Source organism: Calonectris borealis, chromosome 12, assembly GCF_964195595.1.
Source record: "Calonectris borealis chromosome 12, bCalBor7.hap1.2, whole genome shotgun sequence".
Classification (NCBI taxonomy): Eukaryota; Metazoa; Chordata; class Aves; order Procellariiformes; family Procellariidae; genus Calonectris; species Calonectris borealis.
This window is the reverse complement of record NC_134323.1, coordinates 23,280,854-23,292,893: the sequence shown is the minus strand read 5'-3', so window position 1 is coordinate 23,292,893 and position 12,040 is coordinate 23,280,854. Positions and strand designations below refer to the sequence as shown.

Genomic DNA, 12,040 nt, shown 5'->3' with positions numbered 1-12,040 from the left:
GAGAGATGCCGGAGCAATGGCACAAAGTTACGGATCAGTCCCAAAGGTTACGAGAAGCCGACTCTGACCCAGGGAGCAGGAGAGTCAGGGAGCAATGCGGCCGCAAGCGGCCCTGCCGTGCCGGCACGCTGGGATGAGGGTCCAGGTGCTCACAGACACATACATGGCAGCTACTGCAGCACACGCTGACCTTGGCACACAAGCAGCAAAATGCTCCGGCAAACGTACCTGAAGAAAAGGCCTGGACCAAAGCCAGGCGGCTTCCCTGTCCTGGGAGCGACAGCTCCCTCTTTGCCCCTCTGAGTTAAACAGAGACCTGTGCTGGGCAGAAGGAAAGACATGTAGAAAGGTACGTAGAAAATCATCCCATCTTCTGCCCAGCATGACCCACCTTTGCAAAGTGGTACCCTAAAGCACTGCACTTTTGCTTCCAGCAATTATACCTTTAGAACTGTGGGAAATCTTGAGTTTTTTTAAATTACAAAGTCGCTGAAAGGAAACAAGCAATAATCTTTTATATTTACTTATTTCATATGGTTTTTGAGCCAGCTATCAATCTGTGTGAATATTACTGTCCAACTCAATTGAATAAATATTTCAACTAACCTACCATGAGAGTCCATATCAACTAATTTATTATATCAATGTGTTGAGCTTGGGAGATGGTCTAAACAACAGTTATTCTGCTAACTCCTTAAAAACAGCAAGAAGGGATCACCACCACTGCCAGGCAGCACACAGCTACCTGGTGAGCAGAAACTACCAGTGAGGAAAGAGCAAACACGGAGAGTGGAGATAGCAGAGATGTCGGCATAGACCCACTCGCCAAAGAACAGGCCTGAAAACAGCAAAGCAGCCGTCGGATGGGCTCCGCCGCAGCACAGCAGCTTCGGACACCAGCAAAGCAGTTCACCCAGCAGTGCCCCCGAGACAGCCCCTCTGCGCTCCTGGACGTCCTAGAAAGCAGGGACTGCTGCACAGGCAGGTTTTAGTATGTCTTACCACTGCTGGGGAGGGAGCAACGGGGTTTTACTGTGGTGAACACACACGTGCTTTCAAGATCAGCAACTGGCAAAGGCACCCAAGAGCCCGCAGGGAGCTGTGCCGGCAGGGAGGGCCGGCTCCGGTTTGGGGGCGTGCAGGGCCATTTCTCCCAGCCAGAAGTCAACAATTGTTCCACTTGGGCCAGATCAGTAATTTTGCTGCTCTTTATTTTTTAAGTAGCCATACTTCGCTAGGTATAAACAGAAAAAGAAAGTTCAAAAAAGAGTCATAAAAACGACCAAGCTGATCGTGAGGAAGAATCAATGACGCTGTGCATGTGGCTGGGCTCAACAATCCCACCAGACCGGAGAGGGCCAGGACTCTGGGCACAAGGCGACCCGGGATGCTCCGGGGCTGTGGCTCGGAACAGCGCCCGTGGCCGGCCGGCTCCAGCCAGCGGGCAGTGCCTGGGGAGGATCCCACGGCCTGCCTGGGGAAGTGCCGATGGGCCCTCGGGGTCCTCCCAGAGCCACCGCTGGGCCATCGGCTCCCCTTCGCCCCCAGCACCTGCGGACGCTGCCTGGGAGCCAGGCGCGTGCCCCGCTCTGAGCCCAGCCTCCCCGGCGAGCTGCGGCGTGGAGGCACCCGGCCCGGCTGTTTTCCTGGGCTTGAGCTGGCGCCCGGGAGCCTTTTGTGCTTCGTAAATCCTCAGGAAAAAAGCACAATTACAGCCAGCCTTCCCATCCCCTCTCCTAGGTTTCCTTCACACAGAAGCCAGGGTCGAGAGCTGCTCCATCGCGTCCCCTGTCCCCTTCCTCCCAGCCCACTCTCGTCCTCGTCTTTACTCTGGTCCACAGAATATCCCAGCCATTAAGTGCTCAATAAACGCCATATATGAAAAAACCAGAAAAAAGCAGCAGCGGGGGGAGGGGCAGTAATAGATTTCCGTCAGGATGTGCCTGACCTGTTTTTTTCAATTTCAGTAATTAGAAAGGCAGTGGGCCTGTAGGAATTATTCATAAACTGCAGGAGCTGTGCTGTATACATTTATGTTAAACATGTCAAATCCGATTGAAATCATGCCTGCCAGCACCATACTCCATAAACACACTTTTCTGCAACAATTTCCCAGCTCTCGGCAGCCCATTAATACCTCCTTTAATAGCAATCTACCACAGATTCGAATCAGGGATGCTCCATTGCACTAATTGCTCTGTGTTAGGTGAGCATCATGGATTAAAAAAAAAAATCATTAAAAAAAATAAAAGCCCTTCAGGCTAGTCCTCTAGAAATATTTCATTTCAATCTATATTTTAAGTAGACTTTGTTTCTTGTTTTTGTGGAAAAAACCCTGATATTCTATATCTATACAACTGACAGTGCATTAAGAAAGTCTCTTTCATAGCCGGGTCACTGCAGATGAAGTGCTTCTCTCTAGTCAGAAAATACATATAAGCCCCACCCCAAATCTCAAAAGTCTCGTACTGATCTGCCCTGGTCCGGATTCAGGCTTTACCTTGACACCAATCTGTTGAATATTAATCATTTACAGCCTGCCTTAAAAATGGAGTCGGGAATAGCTATGATTTCTTTCCTCCTTGCAGGTTTGCTTGTGATAAATCTCACGTTAGTCATGATGAGATAATTTCTAAAGCTCAGCCATCAGCCAAAGAGCATCTCCCTTCTCCAGCATGGAGGTGAACGGCTCTGGAGCAGAAAGAGGGAAGCAGGCAGGGCAGAGGCGGCTCTGGTGCGAGGGGGCTGCACCGAACGGCGCTTGGGAGTTGCTTAATCCCGCTGCTGGAGAGAGAGGAAAAAGAGAAAGCAAACATGTCCCATCTAGAAACGGGGAACATCAGCCCTCTTCTCTCCACGCAGTGTTTCAGGAGTCACACAACAGTGTAAGTGCCAGTGAAGCACGGCTGCCTGTTAGGAGTGGAGGGGAACAGAGGCAGTGCGAGCACTGCTGAAAGCAGACAGCACTGCCGCCTTCCAGAAATCTTGTAGGAGCCACAAAGATGTATGAGAAAATCAAGGTAAAACGAATCCTTATTTGGGATGGAGTTTTCCACATGTATATTTTAATGGAAAGTATTACCTAAAAAAACGTTTCTGCTTAAGATTATTCCGTTTTAAAATAAATACAGAAACCAAATCAATAAATTTACTTTGCAGCTGTGACATTTTGATAAATTTACAATGAAAGCAGAGAGGTTTTTCCTTTCAGTGCTAACACCATCACCGGTGCAGCCTGCCACATGCGGACGCATGTACCGTAGAGCAGTCGAACAACCCTGACTCACCACAGCAGAGGGAGCTGGGCAGACGTACTTGACATTTCGTTAGAGATCTCACAAATTTTTAAGAAAGTGGAAGAAATAATCACCCAGTGCCCAGTTAAGAAACTGAGGTACAAAAGGTGAGTAAATTGCTAAGGAACGTAATGATCAAATTGCAGCATGATGAACAGAAAACAGGTCTATCAACCTCCACTTCAACACACTGTTTATTGGCTTTGAGCCTGCACTTCTTTCTCACCTATCTCCCACTTTCACAGAATTGCAGGGCTCAGAGGCACCTCCAAAGGTCAGCCGGTCCATCCAAAGCAGGATAAACTGTGCCAACTTCATTCCTGACAGCAGCTCATCTAACCTTCTTGAAAGACCTCTGAGGAACCTTCCCGGAAAATCCACTCCAGTGCTTTACAAGCTGTACCAGAAGAAATTTTTTAAAATTTATTATCTAACCTCAATCTTTCTCCCTTCAATTTAAGCCCATTACTTCTTGTTGTCTAAATCCTGAACACGAAGAACAATTATTTCCTTCCTTTTAGAAGCATTTTATGCACAATAAGACTTATCTTGTCCTCCCCTTTGGTCTTCTCTTTTTGGGTCAAGTAAGTCTGTTCATTCCATTTTCTCCTCCCAGCTGACACTATGCAGACCATGCTCTCCTCTGGGTTGTTCGTGCTGTTTGGGCTTTCTGAAATTGCTCCTCAACTTTCTTGATACTCCAAGCTCAGAAATGGACACAGTCTTCCAGCAGAAGCTTTCCAGCACTGCAGAAATGCACCCATTCCATAATATTTTCACCTACACTATAATGCTTGAGCTTCATTTTGAGACTGTCCTGAAAAGCAGCGTCTTCTCTAAGGAGAAGGTACGAGCTACTGACTGCAAACAAGACCTTCTTCACACAGAAGGAAATTGGGTCATGTTGACATGATTTGTTCTTGACAAATCTGTGTTGACTGTTACTCATCTCATTATCTTCCCGTCAGTACTTACAAACAGTTGTTTGGTCAATTCCCAGGAAAATCTGGGGCAAACGGAGCTGGCAGGTGTGCGGTTCCCCAGCTACTCCTTTAGTCAAAGATAAGCACCATGTCTGTCCCCTCGCGGTACCTCCCCCGTTTTCTGTAAATTCACAAGAGATAGCAGCTGACAGGTCTGAGGATGCTTCAGTCACTTTCTCAAAACACCCAGGTATGAAGCAGCAGGTCACGGATGTGACAGCATTTAGCTTAACTAAGTACTTTGCAGCCTGTTCCTTCACATTGGAGGACGAGCTCTCCCCACAGCGCCGCTGACACGGGCTGCTCTGGTCTCTCACGCAGTCGATTTGTTTAGTGAAGATGAATGCAAAGAAGGCTTTATGCTCTTCAGCTTTCTTGACATCGTGGTTGATAGCCTTCCCACTGGGCTGAGCTGCAGACCAGCTCTTTTCCTGCAGTCTTCTCTTACAGCAAGTGAGTGCTTCCTTGATACTGCCCGTTTCCCTCCCTGGTTACACCTCAATTTGTACCGCAACGTTTTGATATTCCTGTACATGCGGACACTGCTCTTCCGTGGTTGTCATGAACGATCTCACCTAGTTTCCATTCCTTTCCATGTCTGAGTCCAGAAGGACATGGCAACACAGCCACGTTCCTCAAGGGAGCTTGAAAGCAGAAACAATACAAGACCGAGGTGTTCTGTATATCCATTGTACATGAACAGCACATAACATTTTTTTTGCTTTAAAATTCAGGGGTAATGTTGTTACATGTTTGAAAGCAGGACCTGAATTCAACAACCGGACGTGCATACATCTTGCTGAGACTGTACTCTTCAGCCTTGCAGCAGCTCTGGACAAGGCTTGTCCAGAGCTCTGTGGGCTTATGTACATAGTTTGTACTGGTGTGTTTTCCTTTGAAGACTCAACAAAGCTGTCCATTTCTTATCTGCTGTTTGACTGACAAACACCAAAAATGGGTTAGCAATTTCACTGGCAGGATGAAGAAATAAAGCCACCCAAATTTAGAGTTTCTGGATAGTAAAGGGTTTAAAAAGTAGCTTCTTCATTTTTCCTTACATGTTTTAACATAGAAAAATAATCTTTTCATATAGATGAGCTTTTGTAAGTGCTTCAGGTTTGGACAAAGGGACCTACTTACCATTTGAGAGATTTAGTAAGTATACAATACTTGCATCTTTCTGTGACACTTCATGAAGTGTGCTTTTGCTTAGGATCACACAATACCATACAACAAGAGATTAAAAATCACTTACAGCCAAGGAAAATCTGCATCTCTGGGTTGAAGAATGGGTCTGTGATGGGGAACGACAGACAGAGCAACCTCAGCGAGTGCAGTCTAGACTGAGAACATGAGCTTCAACAAGCATTACAGCACAGCTTGCTTTCTTCACCAGTTTGGACACATCTTCCAATGGTTGAGATTAAAACTGTATTGAGGTGAAAGACCACATTTCATTCTTTTCAAGACTGTGTAAGCTGAAATATCTCTTCGGCTGTGGCTCACTAAGAGGCAACCACAACCATGGCAGGAGAAGGCTGCCTGGAAGAAGGGTCTCTGTGCAGACTGAGAGAGACATCATATCAAGCAACCATAAGTCTGCAAACTGACTGGGCTACCGTGCAGAAACAGAAACGGGGAGTCAGAACTGCTCTGTCCTGGGTCAAGGAAAATGAGTACCGCCTCCAGTGCCTCTGTTTCCACACCTATGCTGAAGCGGTCAGCAAGTGCCAGCTGAGAAGGGGAACGGCCCTCTCCAGAGGAGGACAATCTTACAGCTGCTTTCTGCTCAAAGGCAAGGAATATTTAAGAGATTCCTCCCACTCACCTCTGTAAGATAGCAACCACCTTCTGGGAAAGACAGAGTAACCCAATACCTTCATAATTAACCCATCTAAGGATTTTGCATAGAGAAATCTTTCAGATTCCGCTGCAACAATGTAAGTATTGCTGTGCATCTGCAGTTTCCATTTCAGGATGTCATGGCTCCAGCCGAAAGCGAGCAGTTAACAGAGCACAAGCACAGGGTCTGCCTCTCTGCTCTGCCCTTCTGTATCAAAATCTTGCTACTAGAGCCAGGACCGTGATGAAAAAGCAGGCTAACAGTCTCTCAAGTCTTAACAGCGCAGGGTCGTTTCATGATACGCTTAATCCACCCTAAGTGCTGGCTGCTGCCAGCAGGGGCAGTCCCCTTCTCCCTCCTCCCCTCTCAGCTGCCAATTCCCACTGCCCAGGTCAGATCCAGCACCACTGAGCACAGGGGAGCTCCGACCCACTGCCCCAGCGTGAGCCTGGGGCTGGGAGGGGGAACGCATGACCGACCACGGCTCAAACTACGCGAGTGTGTCATGAAGCTACACCCAAAGACTTCACAGAGGACGACACTCATGTCATGCTGACAGTGCTGTGTGGCACATCATTTAAGGGAAGAGTTTTGTAGACTGCTGCTCTGCAACTTCCCTCTTTCCTCTCTTGGATTTAAAGAAAAAGAGGGACCTAAACCCACCTGTCCATTTACTCTGGTCCTTGTCCCCTCCACTCTCTTGCTCCTTGGCAGGCTCTTCAGCATCACCGGCTGTTTCATTGGACCCTTCCACATCTTCAATGGATTCTTCTGAAACAAGAAAAGCAGAAAGTGTAACATAAAAATGGAAGTCAAAACAGAAGAGCAAGTAACTGCCATCGAGCAAGAGCAACAGCCAACGCTGAAGCACAAGTGTTGAGTGACAGGTATCAATGTCACCCAGCATTCTCCCCACTACCTGCTAGCTGGCCAATAAGGAAACTACAGAGGAAAAAAGAAAGAGGTGAAGATGAAATGAAGAATCTTGCCCACTTCTACCACTTACAGCTACTGAGATCCCCTGTAGTGTAATGTACAGTAAAACATTTGCCTGGTATGAGAAGGTTCTACCCAACCACGCCATTGATTAGAGAAGAGTCAGGGACTGACCAGAGCCTCCAGCATCTTCAGCCTCAGCCTTCCTCCTCATCCCCATCTCAAACTCTTTGGACTGAATGGCACTGCATATTACTGACCCTGGTCACCGAGACCCCCAAGTTCACCGCAGAAACACCACCACTCAATTCTGCTCAGACAAAGCAAGGAGCAGCACTGTCTTCTGCGGACGTGGCCCTGACACAAGGCACGGGAGGAAGCCGCTGGGGGTCTTACTTTCATCCCGGTCACAGGAAGAGTTTGAGCACACAGGCAGTACATATCATCACGTGCAAAAGCATGAAGGAGAAAAAATACTCAGTGAAGTGAAGCGCTGAAAGCTCAGAACAAAACACAAAGTGCCACTGCCCCACCTGTTAATCAAAACACCAGTGTGCCAAGGCCAGCGGCACGGAGCGTGTTGACATGACGTGGTGCAGCTCCATGCAGAGGCACCCTCGTCAGGTGGATACTGGCAGCGAGATAGCTGCAGCTGCCAGACCTCTTACACCAGGGTATAACAGCTACATCATCATCTAATATCTTGGGTATTTATATGTAGTGCGTGCAGCTCGACAGTTACCGTGTAATTGACGGGGGCTACATCACGACTGGGAAGAAAGGGTACTTTTAAGCCATTATATCCTGTTTTACGCAGGATAGTTCATAATTTTAACTTGCATTATATGGTCACGGTAAATCCTAGGCTATCCTGAGGTTTTATCTGAACTACCTAACCAGTTAAAGCACCACCCCCCATCCTCCCCCTAACAAAGACAGGGCTAGAAATCAGGATTAAAAATATATATTAGGAGATCGCAGATACTCAGCAGTGCCCTTTGAGAATGTGACAACTTAAATCAGGAAGGAACTTCTAAAAGCATCCAGAGATTAGCACTGATATTAAGTAGAAGCACTGTGATTTACACTCTACCCCTCTTTCACTCCTTTAAAAGCTGGAAGCTCTTGAGAGCTGCAAGGATCCCAGTGGTCTTCGCCCGGGAAAACAGGACCCCAGAGTAGGAGGTGTGATGGGTGGCATCGCTAGGCAAAGGCACCTAACACGTGGGAAGACACAAATCACTGATGCAGGGGTGAGATGAGCAGTCTGCCTTGCAAGATGAGTGCTCAAGTTTGCTGGAGAGAAGAGTCGTGAACTCAGCAGCTGGATTCGCGTTTCAGGAATTAAAATTCCAAAATTTTTCCCACCCTGGGGAAAAAACCACCCCCGCCCCCAGCACCTTGCTGCCTTCAAAATGCGGCCGTGCAGGGCGAGACAGCTAGCAGACTTTAGCCCGTTTTATTAAAAACCTACATTAAGGGGTTTCCATTATTTTGTTCGGACCCTCATTTTAACCTCCCTCTGGACACCCAGCGTGCCCTGCCGGCTCCCTGGCCCCTGCGCCGGCAGAGGCGGCGGGGAGCCGGCCCCCACCGCCGCCCCCCGGCCCCCCAGCCCGGCCTGGCCGAACAACAAAGGGCGCCCGGCGCGGCGGCACTCCCGGCTGCGACCCGGAGGTGTCAGCATCGGCATGGGAGGAAGAGGAAGGGCGAGCCGGCTGCCGGGTTCAGACGCTGTCTGGGCTCTAACCTGAGCATGTGGAAATAATACACGTCTTCAAGTGCACTGTCTGGTTCGAGGGGAATAAAATAGGACATTCATAAGCAGTTACACCATCTGTCTTTATACCATCATCATCATCAACAAGGGAAAAAATAGCTCTCTAAAATGGATGAAAGCCCAGGCTGACTGTAACCGGAAAAATGTGAGCTATGAATACCAATAACAGTAGAAAATGATTAAAAAACAAGGCTACAAATGGCAAATCCTCCTGCCCCGCTGGGCTTGCAGCCCCTCGCGCTCACAGGCGCAGCCCGTCCCACCGCCAGCCCGGCTGAGCCCCCGGCAGACCCTTGCCCCCAGCATCCACCGAGCCCCGGCCCTGGAAACGGCTTCTCTCTGAGGACAAGGTCTGTCTCCTTGGCTCAAACGCCTCTGCGCTGGGCAGGCGCGCTGCAAAAAGCATATGCATGCTTCAAATCCTTCTCCTCCCCCCTCTGGTCTGAGCTGATCGTTTCTGAGGAGTGTTTTTTAAAGCGGGATGGGAAGGGAGCAGAGTACAAGATGCATTTGCCCAAGGAGGCTGCAAATCAGCTGGGAAAGCTCCTGATACCGTCCTTACTTGGCTCCTCACTCCCAGGGCCTTTGCCGAGGACAATCCCCCTGCTCCTCTCCCCGGCACACCCTGGGAGCTCCCCACACCTGCGGACCCTGGGGACGCAGCCACCTGGCACGGAGACTCGGGAAGGGGAAGTGTTAACTCCTGGCTGCCTCGTGATCCTCTTCCAGCAGACTTTTTTGGAAGGCTGGATGCAACTCTGCTCACTACACTCAGCCTAACTTGTCTCGCAGCCGTCAGTGTTTAAGCTGACCCCAGGGATAGTCGGGAGAGCGTCCTCAGCCACACCACTCCTCAGCTGGCTATGTGCACTGCAGAGGGCTTTGAACCACTGAGAACCACCCTCCAACAGCCTGCACGCAGGGCACAAGATCTGACCCAGCTTCTAACAATGAGCTCCTCCAACTCTGAAAATGAAATGCAGCAGAGCTCCTGTTCCCGAAAGATTTGCACCTACGCTCTCTGATGACAGCTCTGCAGCTGCTGAGTCGCAGGGGCAGCTCCGAGGCGAGATGGCAGGTCTGGGTAGCAAATGCATGTGCAAATGGCACCCATCCTGCATTTCTTTGGGGCATCGTTCTGAGAGGACAAGGCCACCATCACATCTGGTAGGGAAAGGTCTGCTTTTCTCCTCAATGCGCTGCACACACAACAAGGAGCTTTTCAGCTTCCATTTTAATTGTCTGCAAATCCTGGTGTCACATTGTTCTCATGCTGCTTTCGAGCACAGCTGACCACTGCCTTTTACTTAACGTCCGAAGAGCCCCACAGGACAGTCCTGCAGCTGAGTGTGAAGACCAGCTCCCAAAGGCTGAACGAGGCCGTCAGCAAGATGTAGGGAATGTATTTCCAAACCACCATGACCCTTTTGTTACTGTTTGACCATACCTCCTTGAGGCTGTACACACTGTGCGTTAGGACTCATTCACCTAACGGCTTGACTGTATTTTCCTTAAGGAGATTGATAAAAACTCCACCAGTCGTTTTGTAGTTAAAAAGGTACTCAGCTTAAAAATGTACATCCCAAGAACTGTCTCAATCGGGGCTGGTATCCGGAGGGTGAGGAGTCCGTGCGGTATTTCAGCAGTATACTGGGAGTCTCTGCAGGCCAAGGACTCGGACCAGGACTTTCAGAGAGCATGGCTGGGGCGCTGAGCCCAGAGGTGTGGAGATCTGCCATAGAGGATGTTTTGTAAGAGGCGACGGGGTTGACTCCCAACCAGGGAACCTTAGTAAGAAGCTCTGGAAGGCCAGAGATGCTATTGCAGAGGTTGTAGGGGCTAGACTGGTGCCTTTGGTTTCCAGAAACTCCAACTACACAGGGTGTATGAGCTCACGAAAGGTAAGTAGAGAGCTCTGCGGGGAGCTCGCCAGGGCAGGTGCAAGAGCTGTTGCTGTGGGATTTGCATGGAGGGGATCATGTGCCATTGAAATACAAACAACACAACCTGCCCATGGGTCTCTGTGCTGGAGTGCCATCCACGAGGCCATGATGCTTTATTAATAAATTTTCTTAAAGGAATTTTCCAACCGCCGGGGTTCAGGTCAATACCAACTGTAACTGCGGGGCACCTGGAGTCCAAGGAGCCTGCTCTTCCATTGTATGAAATCTGCCCCATGCAAAAGCCTACAAAGAGTCTTTTCTTCCTTCATAAATAAATCATTTTAGACAGTGGCGTTTCCTTTTAATTTAAAATTAAAACATTCACTGGGCGGGGTGGAAGAGAGAGAGAAGAGTCGAAAATCATGAGTATCTGACATCTGCAGATGTCAGGGAATCTCTGACTCAGTTACACACTGAAAATGTGCTTGAATCCCTGCACGCCGTTGCACAGGACCACAATGCCGCATTTCTGCCCCTCTCAAAACCCAGAAAGTTTGAAGGTTGGAAAAGTCAGCAAATCCCGCCTGGATCCAGGCCAGCTTGAACAGCCCAAGACCTCTGGCCTCTCCTTCTCTCAGCTGGATTTTCCTTAACAACCCCAGATCTCTTATCCAAAGGGATAAGGGGCATTTCAGGGGTAGCGGAAATGTAGGGATGGGAGAGAACGAGCGTGCGCTTGCCTCCCCACCCTCCGGCAGGCTCAAGAGCTGAGAAACATTAGCTGTCATGAACCACAATCAAATCAGGTTTGAAATATTTAGCAGTGGCTTGGAAAATGCGGTGGTGCAGCTCTGACAGGCGAGATGTGCAGACACCCATTTTCCATTATAATGGAAATATCAAGCCTGTTCTGAATATGTATAACCTAGAAAAATGTATTGATTTTTCATTCGGCATTAAAAAAATGAAATACCCTGCAGCTGTCAAAAGCCTTTTGTTAAAAGCTCATCTTTCCTGGAATGAGGTTTACCAGAAACAAGTTTTAATTGTACACAGGGTCTCTCCTTTGAAACAAAAAAAATCCCTGATGCTCCCTTTTTCAGGGTAAGTACCCAAAAAAGCCCATAGAAAGACAGGATTGAGACCTGACTGACTTCTGCAGGAGAGGTGACAGCAATGGCCTGTGTGCAGTCAGCTGCTTGGCTGCACATGCACAGACACGCATGCCGGCACCGCCACGCTGGCTCCCCGTGAGCTGCCGGCTGGCGAGGGGCAGCTTCCCCCGCTGATGCCAGGGTTACGCCACCGGGCTGCGGCCC

At 49.1% G+C, this 12,040-nt stretch overlaps 1 protein-coding gene across 2 annotated transcripts in view; it reads right to left on the bottom strand.

The window, feature by feature from the left end:
* The window catches only part of ZFHX3 (zinc finger homeobox 3), a 174,945-nt gene that overhangs the window by 32,063 nt on the left and 130,842 nt on the right, over positions 1–12,040 (bottom strand). Inside the window, exon 5 of one of the 2 annotated variants that reach the window (XM_075161724.1) lies at positions 6,786–6,893. In XM_075161724.1, the coding sequence (XP_075017825.1) occupies positions 6,786–6,893 (108 nt within the window). The remainder of the gene's footprint in view (positions 1–6,785; positions 6,894–12,040) is intronic. The other variant, XM_075161725.1, reaches the window with a different exon arrangement.